This window comes from Cryptomeria japonica, chromosome 4 (assembly GCF_030272615.1).
Source record: "Cryptomeria japonica chromosome 4, Sugi_1.0, whole genome shotgun sequence".
In the NCBI taxonomy this organism is placed as follows: domain Eukaryota; kingdom Viridiplantae; phylum Streptophyta; class Pinopsida; order Cupressales; family Cupressaceae; genus Cryptomeria; species Cryptomeria japonica.
Window position 1 is genome coordinate 553981242 of NC_081408.1, and position 15470 is coordinate 553996711.

At 33.3% G+C, this 15470-nt stretch overlaps 1 protein-coding gene across 1 annotated transcript; it reads left to right on the top strand.

The window, feature by feature from the left end:
* The first annotated feature begins 1658 nt into the window (after nt 1-1658).
* On the top strand, nt 1659-2430 carry LOC131029421 (metallothionein-like protein type 2). The gene is made up of 3 exons (XM_057959895.1): nt 1659-1816; nt 1946-2011; nt 2120-2430. The coding sequence occupies exons 1-3, from the start codon at nt 1752-1754 to the stop codon at nt 2220-2222; spliced, it is 234 nt and encodes a 77-aa protein (XP_057815878.1). The 5' UTR covers nt 1659-1751; the 3' UTR covers nt 2223-2430.
* Nucleotides 2431-15470: the final 13040 nt, after the last annotated feature.

A 15470-nucleotide genomic window follows, 5' to 3' on the forward strand; every position in this document is an offset into this window, starting at 1 on the left:
TATTTTAGCTAATGCTAGATAGAATATATTAAAATTATTAGAGCTATCATTTGCTAATCTAGAAGAATATTATATGTTAAAAGTCAAATGAAGATTAATTTTTTTTAATTATTAGAGTTGTCATTTATTAATATAGAAGAATGTTATATGTTATAAGTTATGTCAACAAATCAAGATTAATTGGTTTTTAATTTTTTTAAGATTTTAGTTTTGAAGTTAAATATAGTAAGAGGGAAAGGGAAGGAGAAAACTATATCCCTCAAAAGTAATTCAATGATAAAGAATTAAAATAAGCAACTCCAAAACAAATAAAAATGTATCTTTGAAAATAGTTTTAAGGTCTCATTACAAACATTTAAAAAATATATTTTTTAATTGTATAGATATTATATTCTATTTTATTTGACAATTATTAATGTCCAAAAAAGTATTAAATAGTATTAATGATTTAATTATTATACTCTCTTTGATTCCTTTTAGATTTTAAATTCAACCATAAGAACTTGAATAAAAATCTAATATATTATTTTTAAATTATATTTACCTAACTTAAAAAAAAAAATCTACTTTATTTAAATCCTAGCATTTTTTTTAATAAGTATAATAATGTGGATAGGGGACAATCATCTTTGGAATTGTCTAACATATTGGAGCAATTAGCTTATCCAGATAAAGGTGTCTAAGGTTATGTTCCTTGTTGGGCTTTTGACTCTTCTTGTTTTGTAAATTTCATGTGTTGAATAAATTTTTACACCTCTTTTAATATAATATATATTGACAAATGTGAACGTTTTGATTTTGAAATTCCTTTCACTTCTATCATTATCTCTTTCAATTAAATTATAAAATACAATTTAAAGTATTAATACATAATTAAATATATATATTTTTTAATTTAATTTTTTTATAAAATTCTAATTTACTAATCAAATGAAAATGGATTCTTTTATAGTTTACAATCTGTTTTTGAATCTATAGGACTTACTACAGTATATAATACTATTCATATGTCATGAAAGATACACTTAATTGCAAACAAGACAATATACTCTACCTACATAATTTTAATATATGACCTCTTCCAAGAATACAATTTCTCTATCATTTGAAATATTATAAAAAAGTTATATTTATACCTTTAACATGACATATGTAAGAAGAATAATTCTCTATAAAAGAAAGGTGTGAACAATCATTAGAAACTAAGAACAATATCAAATCTCGGAAGCTTTAAATCTACATTGTACCAGGTGGATCAGAAAATCATATATAAAATTACCGTATTTCGTCCTGAAAGATTGACCACCCTCACACGAAACTAGATTATATGCTTACCATTGGCCAAAGCCTGAATTTGATGGTCCTCCCAACTTCTCTAATTTTCCACTTTTAAATCGATTCAGACTTCTCTTTCAACTTTCATAATCACTTCATACTTAAAAATGAAATACCAAAACTGAAATTGATTCCAATCAACAACTTGCTTGAACGGAGTAGACAGGAAAACTTATTGTATTTAGGAATGGTACTAATATTCCAAATTGGGAATCTATTGACACTTCTCTGATTTTAATAACTAAGACATACACACTGTGGATGGATGCCGTTTGAATGGTCTACACCCTTCTCTTTGTTTTACCAACCCCACCATTTCACAATAAATACCAGACAAGGAACTGGGAATTTCACAATTCATCCAAACCATATTTATTTGTTTTGGTTATTGCAGATCTTGTCTGTATTTTGTGAAGATGTCTTGCTGTGGTGGAAATTGTGGGTGTGGAGGAAACTGCAGCTGTGGCAATGGCTGTGGAGGGTAACAAAACTTCCTCCTCATAACTTTTGTTAATTGCTTTTTCTTTTCCTCTGTATGAATTCAATGGAGAAAATTGAATTGTGGGTATTGTTTAATTTTTAAAATGGGAAATGGTTTATTGTGATTCAGGTGCAAGGCCTTCCCAGAGAAGATTGTAGAGGCCCCTCTGTTTGCTGCCACTGCTTCTGATATGGAGTAATTTATTTTTTTCTATTTCTTTTTTCATATGCCCAATGTTTCTTACTTTTGAAAATGATTTTAAGTTTGTACTGAATTGTGGATTTTGTGAATGAAAATATGCAGGTATTATGAAGAAATGAGTGTGGCAGGGGAGAATGGATGCAAGTGTGCAGGTGGGTGTAAGTGTGGAGACAACTGCACCTGCAATCCTTGCAACTGCAAATGATTTACCTATATTAAATCATTAATAACATTATTATCACTTTCTATTTAAGTGTGTTTTATCAGCTTTGGTATGTTATACCAAGGTCTGAATATTATAATCTGAGAAAAGGTCATGTATTATGCCACCACATTGTTCAGAGCATGTGGGATTTCACAAAACATGACTGCATCCTACTCTTATTAATATAATATGGTTAAATTTTAATCCATGATTATAATTGGGTGCCTTAAATTAAATGATACAAATCTCTGACCTGATTTTTAGCTTGGGAAACCCATTTATAGTCCATTTGAGAGCCAAATTTCAGGAATGTTGGTCTTTGAGTTATTTGATTTCTAGTTTCTGTTTTATGCATCACTTTTCCAATTTGCTATTTCCCAGTTAGTAATTTTTCAAAACAAATCTAGTAATTTACATTATTTGAAAGTTAGAATGGAAAATCATTACACAGTTGGAATAAAAATCATTGTATTTAGACTTATGTTCCTTCTGAGAAATTCGCTTCTCTGATTAAAACCTGCATTTTTAATGGGACAGCTAACAACCTTTTGTAGAAGACTTGTTTATGTTTTTTTTTTAAATATTAGTTGAGAACAAACTTTATAGAAAGAAAAAGATTGGTATTTCAACTCTTGAAATCTCCAACTGCAACATTTATTTAATAAATTTTCTCCTATGACTAATCAAAGGTGGAAGAAAATGTACATAAACTAGTTATTAAACAAATATTAAATGCATCTCCTTTATCTTTTCTTGGAGTGGATTTAAAGTGCTGAGGCGAACCCAGCATTTCATGGTCAATTTGTAGCGATGAATACTCGTTCCAAGTCTTTCAGATTTCTTTTCGGTGAAATTTTTGCAAATTTAGATTAAATGTATTTTGTAATTATTGATTATTGAATAATACAATATCTCATTTTGGAGTATAGGGTTTTTTCAAAAGAATTTTTTCACATAAATAAATTATATAATGATATATTTATTTTATGTTTATTTCCTTGTAATTATTAGATCTTTTCTGTTTGTACATACGTTTTCTCATAAATTAGTTTAGGAAGTGGATTTTACAACTATAATATGTACTAAGTATGAAAGTAATTAGAAGGGACTCATATAAAGGATATGTAGACATGGATGACAATGTTATGTGGGTTCCTTGTAATGAATATCCATCTTGAAACCTTTTTAATATCTAATAGAAATTAATAAGTATTTATTAAAAGTAATCAATTAAATGTAGAATCAAAAGAAGAGATATGATTGAAGAGGAGCATGCTTCCAACACACATTGATATAGTTGTGAAGGATCTTGCAAAGGATATTTCTATATAGGACCTTGCATAATATATGATTGTGTAAAAGCCTACAAAATATATAATTGTGCATGAGCTTGCATAAGTTATGATTATGCAAGAGCCTATGACATAACAAGGTACATTTATAACTATAAAGAAACTCATGGCTAAACAGCGTTTCGTTCCATACAAGCCATCATGATCATGAGCTTACCAATATAATCTTAGTCATAAAAAGAGTTAGTGATATTATATGCCCTTGCAATTGGTTGCTTACAAATGATGCAAGTAATTGGAGGAGAGGAGAAAAAGTGATGTATAAAGGTACAACCGTGTAAAATTTGATATTTACATGTAACAAGTGTTGTAGATAATATTGTTTAAGAATCACATTGTGAAATAAGATAGAAAATGTAATCATGTAACTAAATATTTCAAAGTTCAAGGAGATTGAAAGGAAACTAGCACTAATTCTATGAGAGAAACAATACAGTAAGTTATAAATCTAAAGAAATTTTAGTAGCATAATGGAACAAACAACAAAGATTCACCTTGGAAAAAGCCCAACAATAATATGCACTCAATTGTATTGACCAATTAGAAAATGTTATGTACAAGTAAAGCATTTATTTATCAATTGTGATACAACTCTATATTTAAGAGCCAAATTTCAAACATTATGTAATTGCAATAAACTTGAATATAATTTATCCCCAACATTCAATAATGGACCAAGAAAATCTGGGAAACTCTAATACATTCCTTAAACTATGGGCCAATTCTTAGTCTAAATCCTTTATAAGAGTGACTACTCTTAGAATAGAATGTAACTCCAATGAAGATCTTTACTAAATAATTACAAGACATTATTATTATTATTAAATAAAATATATTTTTCATAGGATTTGTAAGGTGTACACCTTACCTTAAAAAAAGATGTTACCAATGGGGAGGACAACGAAGGATAAAAGTATCAAATACAAAATGTAGCATGGATAAAATTCACATAAGATACAAGCATGTAATCATATATATAAATATATATCCTATATAATGTAAACATGCTCAATGGATAAAATCACCTAAGATTATATATATAGCAATTATAGAACATAATATTAACATAATGGTGGTCACATGAAACTTTGAGAAAATTACATTTAGAATTAATATAATGATGGATTTTAGAGAACATCAAACATTCTCACATAAACCAATTTTTATTATTATCTTTCATGGAATTTTATTATAGGATTTACTAATTATTCCCTAACATGCATGTATACTATTAACCAAGTTGAGCTAGATCTTGCAAAGGATATGGTTGCACAAGTTCATTAAAAAGATATGGCTTTAAAGGATCATACGAATAATCTATAACTATATAGAAGTGATCATAGAAATGCATTAATCACCATAACCATAGTCATAAAAGAATATAAGTGGTATCAAAGAAACCACTAACTCTAACCACTTGAAAGGCGAAAATACGACTTTATGCATTTCATCTAATCTTCAAGGGCAATGTCTATCTCTGTGTGTGAAATTTGGGAAACCTGCAAGGGCACAAGCACTTCAATAAACCATTATTTGCATGGGTTAGTTAATCAAAAACAACAAAATGAAATCCATTGCAAGTCGGCTTATTGCCTCCTAGAAAGTGTGAGTGTGGATTGCTCTCAGATTGCTAAGCTATCTAGTGACTAGACTACACTCAAACGGAGGATTTTTAAATGCATGCAACTAGGCGAATGCAAGATTGATAATTAAATGCAAGATTGAATGCAAGCTTAATTGATTAAAAAGCTCTAAATGAAGCTAAGCTAGATTATATGCAAGAAATTGAATCTAGATAAGAGAAATGAATCTAAGCTAATGAACTAGAAGTCTAAATGATTATAATATTAAATGAAAGCTAAATGAAAACTAAGTTGATTGACGAATTAACTATGCAAAGCTTCTTCAAAATTTCCTCAATAACCTGCAACACAATATTAGCATAATAACGATGTAAAATTCTCGGATGTTGATTGAAGAATGAGAGCTTGAATTTATAGGAAAATCAAGAGGGAGACCAAAGGTCAGGATTGATCTTTAATGAACCATCGAGATCGATTCGAAGGAAGCACAATCCAGGTGAAATGATTTGATTGGACAATTTAATTCCATTTTGGAGAGATAAGATTGAGTTCAAATTAGCAACTCGGATTCTTTCCATTTTTCTTAAGTTCAGTCAATTTATTTCCTTTTTTGAATTTTTGTGCTCATAATTTCCAATTTATTTTTAAAATTAATTCCTCTTTCTTTATTTGTTTCCTTTTTTTGAAGATTTATGGCAATTTTTATTTATTTTTTAAATATGCAAAAGATATTTAATTAAATAAATGAGATATTTGATTTTAAAAAGATTTTCTATTTTGAATTTTGAATTTGATCAATTAATAAAATGAGAATTTAATTAATTGTAATTGTCATGTTGCATTTTTATACCTTGGGAATTAATTAATTGGGCTCTCATGATTGATTTAAATTGATTATTTGATTCAGGACCTTGATGAATTTTATTGAATTTAAGCACATAGTCGAGATTAGGGGCCCATGTTTTGGATGACCATTTTTAGGGTATTACATTTGCCCCTCTTTGAATTGATGTGCAAGCAACACATTGATTCAAAGAACAATTGATGTCTAGGAGATACCAATTCTGAACTTGATTGATCACGAACCAGATGAAGAGTGAGGTATTCAGTTTATTTTGAAGCAATGAAACTGAATAGACTGATTGAAAGTGATACCGATCTCGAACTTGATTGAACTAGGACCGATGAAGATTAAAGATACCGAACTTGAACTCGATGGATCAAGAAGCGGATCTTACTGATCTAGAACTTGATTGAACTAAACACAGTGAGCGAAGATAAAAACGGATCTTCAACTTGATGGATCAAGACACGATGAGCAAAGATAAACTGTCCATCTTGATTTGATGTGATGAAACTGGACACCTGCTTAGATTGAGCGTACGATCAAAGATACTCTTTAAACCCTTGATTGAGTTTAAATGAATACTAAGCTTGATGAAAAGCGATGAAATTGATTAACGTTAAGAGATTGATTCAGATGAAGACAATATCAATTTGATTTGATGCGACGAAATTGATATGCCCCTAGAGATTGATTTGATTCAGATGATTGAGAAATCTCAACTTGATATGAAGCGATGAAGCTAAGATTGCCCTAGCGATAAGGTCTTGTTTGATGTTCGGTAAAGATTAGTTGCTTGACTTGTAATGAATATTTTGAAAGAAATTCTTGACTTTGAGGATGTGATCACTAATGATGATGATGTCATGAGTATTACCCCTCGGGAACGAAATCGAAAGATCGACAGGTTGTGCAGTGATTTCAAGCAATTTGATAAAAATATTAAGTGATTAATGATTTGAGCGCAAAGAATGATTCAGAGGTCCATTTGAAGATTTAGCATTGATTGATGAGAAATCAAGCGCAAATTGAAGAAAAGAATGAGCATTTGATGAAAGTGCTAAGTGGTCACAATTGTGTGAAATTGACTAGAAAGATGATCTCAGATTTCGATTTTGATCCCGAAAATAGAATCGGGATGGTCAAATTAACCAAGGGTGCAGTTTTCACGCCAGTCGAAGCAAGTTGAAAATTAGGGTTTTGACCACTTAGTCGTGAAGAGAAGGTTGATTTAAATTCAAGCTCCATGTGAAGAAGACCAAAATCATTGTTAGTATGCTAGATTCATCATGCAATGCACGAAACTTAACATGAATGCAGAAGATGCAACTAGGACCTAGTCACTGGATTTTGATTCGCTTTCTTATCATCATTGAGCATTAAATGTAGGAAATAGACATAAGCATCAACGCACAAAGAGCCAGGATGACCTGAATGCCCTGTCCTCTTTGATATAGCAGTCAAACATAAGCACCAAGGCAAAAGAAGGCCAAGATGACCTGAATGCTTCTTGCATGCAAACATAGCAGACACTTAAAATAGACAAGGAAATAGTTCTGACCTCACTGAAGCGTACATATAAACAGAGTCGAGGTATGTGAGGTCATTTCACCTTAATGCGAAGGCTCTTATCACAGACACCTAGTTTATAGGACGTTTTCAAATCATCAAAATCACATCCACAAGCAGGAAACAAAGAGAGGTATTATGCCCCTAGTCCTTGTACCTCTTAGGCAAGATAGACTTCCTTGAGTTACTTAGAGGGAATAATGAGTGAAAACCAATATAAAAGACAACATACAAAGAAAATGTCAGCATAGCTCAAGTGGTTTGAGTTTTTGTTTTCAATTGTTCTTGTTTTGCATGTTTGATAGGGTGCCAATGTTCAAAACTCTGTATAAGTTAGGAGACAGATGACTAACTCAGAGTGAACGATCCAGACTTGACTGACACAAGGATGGCTTGGTTGAGCTGCTAAGGGATTTAAGATTGAAGTGCCCTAGGACTATAATGTTGATCGATTGCAAGCCATGAGGGTTCTAAGGAGAACCAAGGGGGTCACGAAAGTGACTAAAGATTATGCACAAGCAAAAGCAAAGCAAAAAAGAAGGAAATGAAAGCATGGAATGCCAAAATTACATTGATAGATGGAGCTCTTGTGAGTACAAGAGACGCCTTTTTACCAGGTTTTCACCTTCTTAGTAGAGAATTTTTTTTTTTAGGACTTTTATCATTTTTGTGATTTTTTCAAGACATTTTATGATTTTTAGGATTTTTTCAAATGTTTGCCCCTAGTGTCTAGCAAGGTAAAAGGGGTTTTGAGCGAGTGAATGAATGAATGGGATAGAAATGGATAAGTGAATGATGGAGGAAGCTTATGCAATTTTCAAGGACTATACCACAATAGGATAACATGTTTAATCCAATTACAAGGACTAGATATAGCAATGTAAAGCTAGGATAGGTGTAATGAATGTCATGTGATCCAAAGGAATGGACATGTCAAGAGGTTTTTTTGCATTTTATGTTCTTAATTTTGTCAAGATTGAGGGATAGATTTGGATAGGAGGCAGATATGATAAGCAAGATCAAAAAGGGGTAATATGGATGGAAGTAAGCAATGGACAAAATAATGGATAGTAGCTTAAGGGTGTGGATCAAGTGCAATAGATAGGACATGCAAAATCCTGTAAAGATCCTAAACCTTGTCAAGATCAAAGGCGGAAAAAGGGATATGGATGGATATAGAGTGAATAAGGGATAATGGAGGATGGGGGATAATAGATGGATGCACACAGATGGAACTTGCCCCCAATGAATAGTGCAAGAGGACAATGAATTATGCATGACACATGTTTGTCAAGTTTTCATCATGGTACTTGCCCAAGGTGCTTGTTTGCCAAGTTTTCACCAGTGGACAATTTTTTTTTCTGTACTTTTTTTAATTTTTTACTTTTTTTCTTTTCTTTTCTTTTCTTTTTTTTTTTCATTTTTTCTATTTTTTTCTAGCTTTTTCTCATTTTGACTTCTTTCTTTCATTTTTTTTTGGACTTTTTTGAATTGTTGGAAGATGATGGATACTTTATAGGAGATATGACTTAGGAATCAAGTTGTTCTCTAGATAATACCCTTGAGAGATGTTCATAACTATCCATGGCTATTGAAGGTATGCTCAAAGATGGCGATAGGGTGATGGTAAAGGGAGATGAAATGGCTGATAAGACAAAAAGGTTATAAGGATTTATGCAAAGGATTGGATAAGAGAGATGGAAGGATAGAACATAAGTGTTGGATAGTGGATGGCATATTGGAATAATTGTGCATGGTTGGATGGAAATCTTAGCAAGATCAACATTGGCACACACCTTGAGGGGTGGTGGACTGGCGGAGGAATACTGGATTTCAGAGTTTGTGATTTTGATGGAAAGGTTGATGTGGATTTTAGGACACAAGGAGCCAAAATGAATGATGGAGGTGAAATAGGTTTTAGGATAGTGGGTGTGGGAGAAGCTGGGGTAGCAAACTTGAATGCCAATTTTGATTTTTCTTTAGTGTGCAAGTCCTGTACGAGCGACTTGGGAATCCACATGGTTCTTGATTTTTCATTTTTTTGTGATACTTTAGAATGCATTGCCTCAATCTAAGACTTAGGAAGTCATACAAATTTTGACTTTTCTTCTTTCTTTGTGGGCCTTTGTGGCCTTTTGGACATTTCTTTTTCTTTTTGGATCAAATTTTTCTTTGTTTTTGCATGTCAATTAGATGAGACATGTTGATCCTTTGATTCATGTGGATTTTTGAATATTGGAATTTTATGCTTGGAATCCAAGTTGCTTGGAGAAAGAAAAGAATGTGTGGATGGATAGGAATGATATGAAGGTATTTTGGATCGATGGAAGGTGTTTGAAGATGTGTGCCTTTGTTGATCCTGCATAAGGGATGGAGGGATATAGGGACCTAAAATAGATGGAAGGGGTGAAGGGGAAGGCGTGTATTTGGATTTAACTAGAGAAATGTAGGATTTATGAGGGATACCAACATCTTGAGAGTGAGCAATGTAGCCATTATAATCAAGATTTTCTTTTATAGCAGGGGGTTCTAATATACCATGTTCATGAATGTCTAACCCTTTTCTTTGATAATTCATGCTTTGAAAGATCTTTTTAACAAAGGGTTTCTTCTTACTTTTTATGCTAGAGGCAAGTCCATTTTAAGGTGGAAGTGGCTTGCAAGGGATGATAGGATCATGACAGGAGTTTATGGGCATGATGGACTCTTGAGGCAAACATGGAGAATTATGAGAAGGGAATACCAGGATACTTTGATCTTGACATGGAAGAGAACCATTGGATAGAGTAGGAAGGGTGTTTGACTCTTCATTTTGAATAGGATCATTTGAAAAGTTAGAAGAGGCATCATGATCTTGCCTAGGAAGTGGATTAGGAATGTGATTTGGAATGATGTTTTGCTCTTGAGGTGGAAGGGGATCATCTTGGAAGAAATGGAAAGGTATAAGGGGATCATTATAGGATTATAGGGAGGTAGAATCTTTTTCAACCATTGAATTGGATTTGAGAGTTTTGGTGTCTTGATCTTGATTTATGATAGGACTTGTTTCATCATTTTTCAAATTATCCTCTTGACATGGAGCCATTTCTAAGGAAAGGGGTAGTATTTTCGATATGCATGGGGGATTCTTGGAAGGTGTTCATGTTTTTGCATGATGGGGAAGCATTTTTTATGGGGCCTTCTAGAGTGGGTATGATTGGAATTAGAGTGCATGATGGCATAGGATCTAAGATATCTCAATCATATAAAGGATTTTTATAAAATAATGGATTAGCTTCGATTTGTACTATGGATAGACCTTGAGGGTCAACATGAGAAGTCTTGAGGGTCAACATGATAAGTTTCATCATTAGATTCATTGTTTGAGGGATATGATATGGATTGTTGTTCAGAAGACTTAGGAGATGGAGGCTACATGTGGGCCATTGCTAGACATAGGTTCATAATATTAATAATTTTGATCATGATTGGTAATGACATCTAGTTTCTCCTTAGGTGAATTATTAGGATCTTCAATTTCAATAACACCATTATCAAGGAGGTCTTAAATTTTATGTTTTAATTTCATGCACGTTGAAGTCTTATGTTTGTTATGTCTATGATATGCACAATAATTACTCAAAAATTCACATCACCATATGGTCTTGTTAGGTAATATGATAAGATTATGCTCAAGAAGCTCTTTCAAAGATGACTCAATAGATTGTCCCAAAGGTGTAAATTGTCTATTTGAGGGATATTCTAAAAAAATGTCTTGTTGTCTTGGTGAAGAATTCATGGGATCTTGTTTGAGATTTGTGTTTTGATTTTCAATTAGTTGTTGTTCCACCTTATAAGGTCTATTTAGCACTTCTTGAAGTTTGTTGTTCTTGATGTCTTGAATTTGTCTTTGAATGAGTGTCATTGATTCGTTTTGTTGGATTTGAATGTCATATATTTCTCTCTTGAGATCTTGAATTTGTTAGGCCAAGGTAGCCATGGAGATTTATGATAGTTTAGATCTTTGACCTAGGACAATGTATGAGACTCTAGGTATGATGCAAACACTAAAGTGCAAAGGGGGAACTATATGATATGAGTGAGATTAGGATGTGATAAGGATCAATGCAAAAATGAAATCTATGTGACATGATTGAGCTGGGAATGTGCTAAAGGGTTGATGCAAAATGCAATCTATATGATAGAAAAGTGTTGTGCAGCTAAACCCTAAATGGGATATGAGGATGAATGATGTTCGATGCAAGGACTAAGGATACTCTAGGTTTGAAAAATATTTGCAATGTGAGGTTTGACTTATGCTATGATGGATAGACACAATGATAAGTGATCAAAGAGAGGGCATGCTATGATAGGAGATGTTGAACTCCAAGAGAAATACCAACTCAAAGAAATCGATAGGTTCACTAACTCAAGGAAGATGCACCTCAAGTGATAAGGGTGATTGATGATTGAAATTTGATGTAAGACCTACGATGAGAAATCCTAAGTGCAAGCAATGTTTTTGGTTTTTTTGGGATTTTTTATTTTTTTTTAGATTTTGGTATGCAAATAATAATGAAATGTTAGGACCAATGATGAAATGACCTAAGGAACTTATGCAAGGTTAAAGGTTATGTCATGAAGGAATGATGGAAGGTTATGCAAAGATTATGGGTATGATCTAAGGGAATTATGCAAGGGTATAACCTAATGGTGCTATGCAAAGGTTTGATCTAAGGGTGGTATGCAAGGACTAGGTACAATTAAATGAGATATGCAAGGATGAAAGGTGCAACTAGGTGAAGACTATGCAAGGACCTAAAAGGCATGGTAAGCTAGAATGATGTGACTATATGAGGACCTAAAAGATCAGGACTTGAAAAATGACATCTCAAGAGATTTGAAATGATTGTTTTGAGAACACTGGTTCAATGTTTCAAGGAAAATGTTGTTTTGCAATGTTTTGGTTTTACAACATGGATGGATGCTTGAAATTTTAGACCAAGGTTTTTTTGTAAAGTGTTTCAATTTCAAGTGTAGTGTTGACTATGAATTTTTCTTGTTTGTTTTGCACACACTTAGAAAACACGTCAGACAAAATGTTTGTTTTTTTAATTTTGAAATAAAAAACACATTCAAGCACAATCCTGTAGCGTCCTAAAATTGTGACACAAGCAATTTCGACTGCATTTGGGTCTTCACGATGGCGGCGCAACGATGAACTTGAATGGAGACTCCGAAACCTGCTTGTGACACCAAAAACTGCATTTTTCTGCACCTTGGCATGATCCCTCCTTGCACCCTGTTGTCCCGGGAGGTGGGACCATGGCGCCCAGCGCCCTGGTCCCTGGCCCTATTTTGGGCCTGGTCTCCTTTTGGGCATCGGGTCTTTAAGTTTGCAAATTGGAAAATATTGTTTCTAGGTCGGCCTAAGGTCGAGAAAATCAGTCTCTCAACCCTAATTGACAAGTATATAAACTACTTTTCCTCTCCTAAAAGGGAGGAGGAAGAAAATAAGCAAGAGCAAAGGCGGAAGTGATATTCAAACATTCAAACATTCAAGCATTCAAGCATTCCTTCAAGTAATTGAGCATTCTAAGTCTCCATTCAAGGCTAAGTGTTGCATTCAAGACAAGGATTCAACCATTGAAGAGGAGATCACATACAACATACATTACACCTTCGCATGTAAGAATACAAACATTCTTACAACAAGGTTGCAAGTACGTGGCTGTAATTGAAGATCTGGAATCCTTGTGCAGAGGCGAACAGATCCCCCTTCGTTTCACGGATTTTTCGGAGGACCGTGTGCACGCCGGGCGCCATCGTCCCGTCAACTTTCGCTCAAATTTGCAGAACAGCACCGTCTCGACATTTTACTACTAATTCCAGGTCCGCAGCTTTATCCCGTATCCCTATCTCTTTTTATAAGTGAATCTTTCTTACTTTACATGCATTCCTAGTTCAATCATTCTATCTACATTCTTTACAAAAGAGGGTATCCTTGATGTCTTAACCCTTGAAACTCATTTAGAATCCAATCCTGCATTGTGTGGGATTGGATCTTGTGGGTTCCAACCCCTCTTTTGAATGTAAAGTCTCTCCTAAGTGAAAACCATCAACCCTAGTGACCTCCCTTCTCTCTCCTTGGAGTTGGGGAGGGGAGAACAACTAGGGTTCAATTTTTTCGCTTTACATTTTGGTGAACCTGACGTGAACATCCTCATTCTGATTATTCATGGTTAGATCTGAAAAATTTGCTTCCTTAATTACATTTCCATGTTTGAGCTTTTGCAAATTTTAGAGGTTGATTGCATAAAAAACCCCAAAAATTTTTTTTTAGTAATTGAGCTTGTGAAATGTTTAATTGTTAATGCTTGTTTCAGATCTATCCTTCTATTGCAAATTGTCAATTCATATTTGTGCTTTAATTCTGAAAATTAAGTGGTTAAGTGTCAAAACCCTAATTTTTAAAACCCTCTTGATTCAACCTTTGACTGATAATTTCACTGATCAAAACACTTCCAAATCGGCTGTAACTTTGGATTCCGCAACAAAATCACAATATCTCTCATCCCTGAAAATTTGCAAAAAAGTTGCGAGGACTGTGTGCACCCTGAGCGCCATCGTCCCCGACATTTTTTCTGAAATTTCGGGAGCTAGATCTTACTATATTTTTCTGCTAAAATCCAGAATTTTGGCTGATTTTATCAATTCTAACACTTTCAAAATTAAATTCAAAGTTGGTCTAGTGATTGCTTGGATAAAGGCTTATAATCATTCAAAAATTGTTGAAATTAAAACTCCTATCAAAATTGTGTTTCTTACAGTCCTAAATCTGAAAAGTGTGTTGGCATTCATTCAAAATTTCAGTGCTTTATTCAAATTTTTACAATTTGTGACTTTTGAAATTAAGTGTTTAATTGCAGCAACTTTGATTTCCACTTTCAAAATTTGAATGTTGCATGAAATTGAGTCAACTTTTAAATTTCAAAGCTTGCATTGCTTTCAGTATTCCCTCTAAAATCATAAAATTCAAAATTTCAGTTTCCCTCTCTTTTTCAAAATTCAAATTTTGCATTTTTCAACAATCTTGGTAGGGTTCAATTTTGAGATTGCAACTTTAATTTGGCCTATCTACAGATCGTAAAATCACTCAATTTTTTCAGATTAGCTTTAAAATCATCATAACTTTCATCCTTGAAAATTTCGAAAAAAGTTGCGAGGACCATGTGCACTCCGTTCGCCACGGTCCCTGACATTTTTTCTGAAATTTTGGGAGATTGTCCTGATTGCATTTAACAGCTTAACTCTAGGAGATTGGCTAATTCTATTGAAATTTGCTACCTCTAAAATTCAAAATCTTCTCTCTCTCTTTAGTGCATGAGTTTTACAACAATAAGCCCTACTTACACTATTCCCGTTAGACGAAGCCTTAGAATTAAGTCTTTCCAAGGTTTAATTACTGAGGAGATGGAACCTAATTTGAATGGCCTTTTTAACGAGGACACGGGTAATTCCTCTAATCCTCTTAATGATGAAGAAGCTCTCCATGAGGTTCCTGTAGAACAACTTTCGAAATTGGATAACCAATTTGATGATTTTCAGCGATGGATGTCTCAAGAATACCCCGATAGTCAAGCTCTTTCATTAATTGAGGGTCTAAAACGTATGGTTCAAAGTGATAAGAATGGAATTGATATTTTGCGTGGTATTGCACACATTGTGGATTCAAATGTGATGCCTATGAAGAGTTGTGCCGAAACTTTGGGTTATACACAACCTCCTACTCAAGTCAATCATTCTATTCCTTTGACAACTCCTATTGCTAGTATACCTACTTTTACATCAAACATAATGACTACTTCAATACAAGACATTCCTCCTATGATCACTAGTCATGGGGGCAATCCCTCTTCTT

Bases quoted from the DNA above. Each gene is read 5' to 3' on its own strand.
- LOC131029421 (XM_057959895.1), top strand. From the start codon at position 1,752: ATGTCTTGCTGTGGTGGAAATTGTGGGTGTGGAGGAAACTGCAGCTGT. The intron at 1,817-1,945 runs GTAACAAAACTT...ATTGTGATTCAG, and splicing joins TGTGGCAATGGCTGTGGAGG to GTGCAAGGCCTTCCCAGAGA. The intron at 2,012-2,119 runs GTAATTTATTTT...GAAAATATGCAG, and splicing joins GCCACTGCTTCTGATATGGA to GTATTATGAAGAAATGAGTG.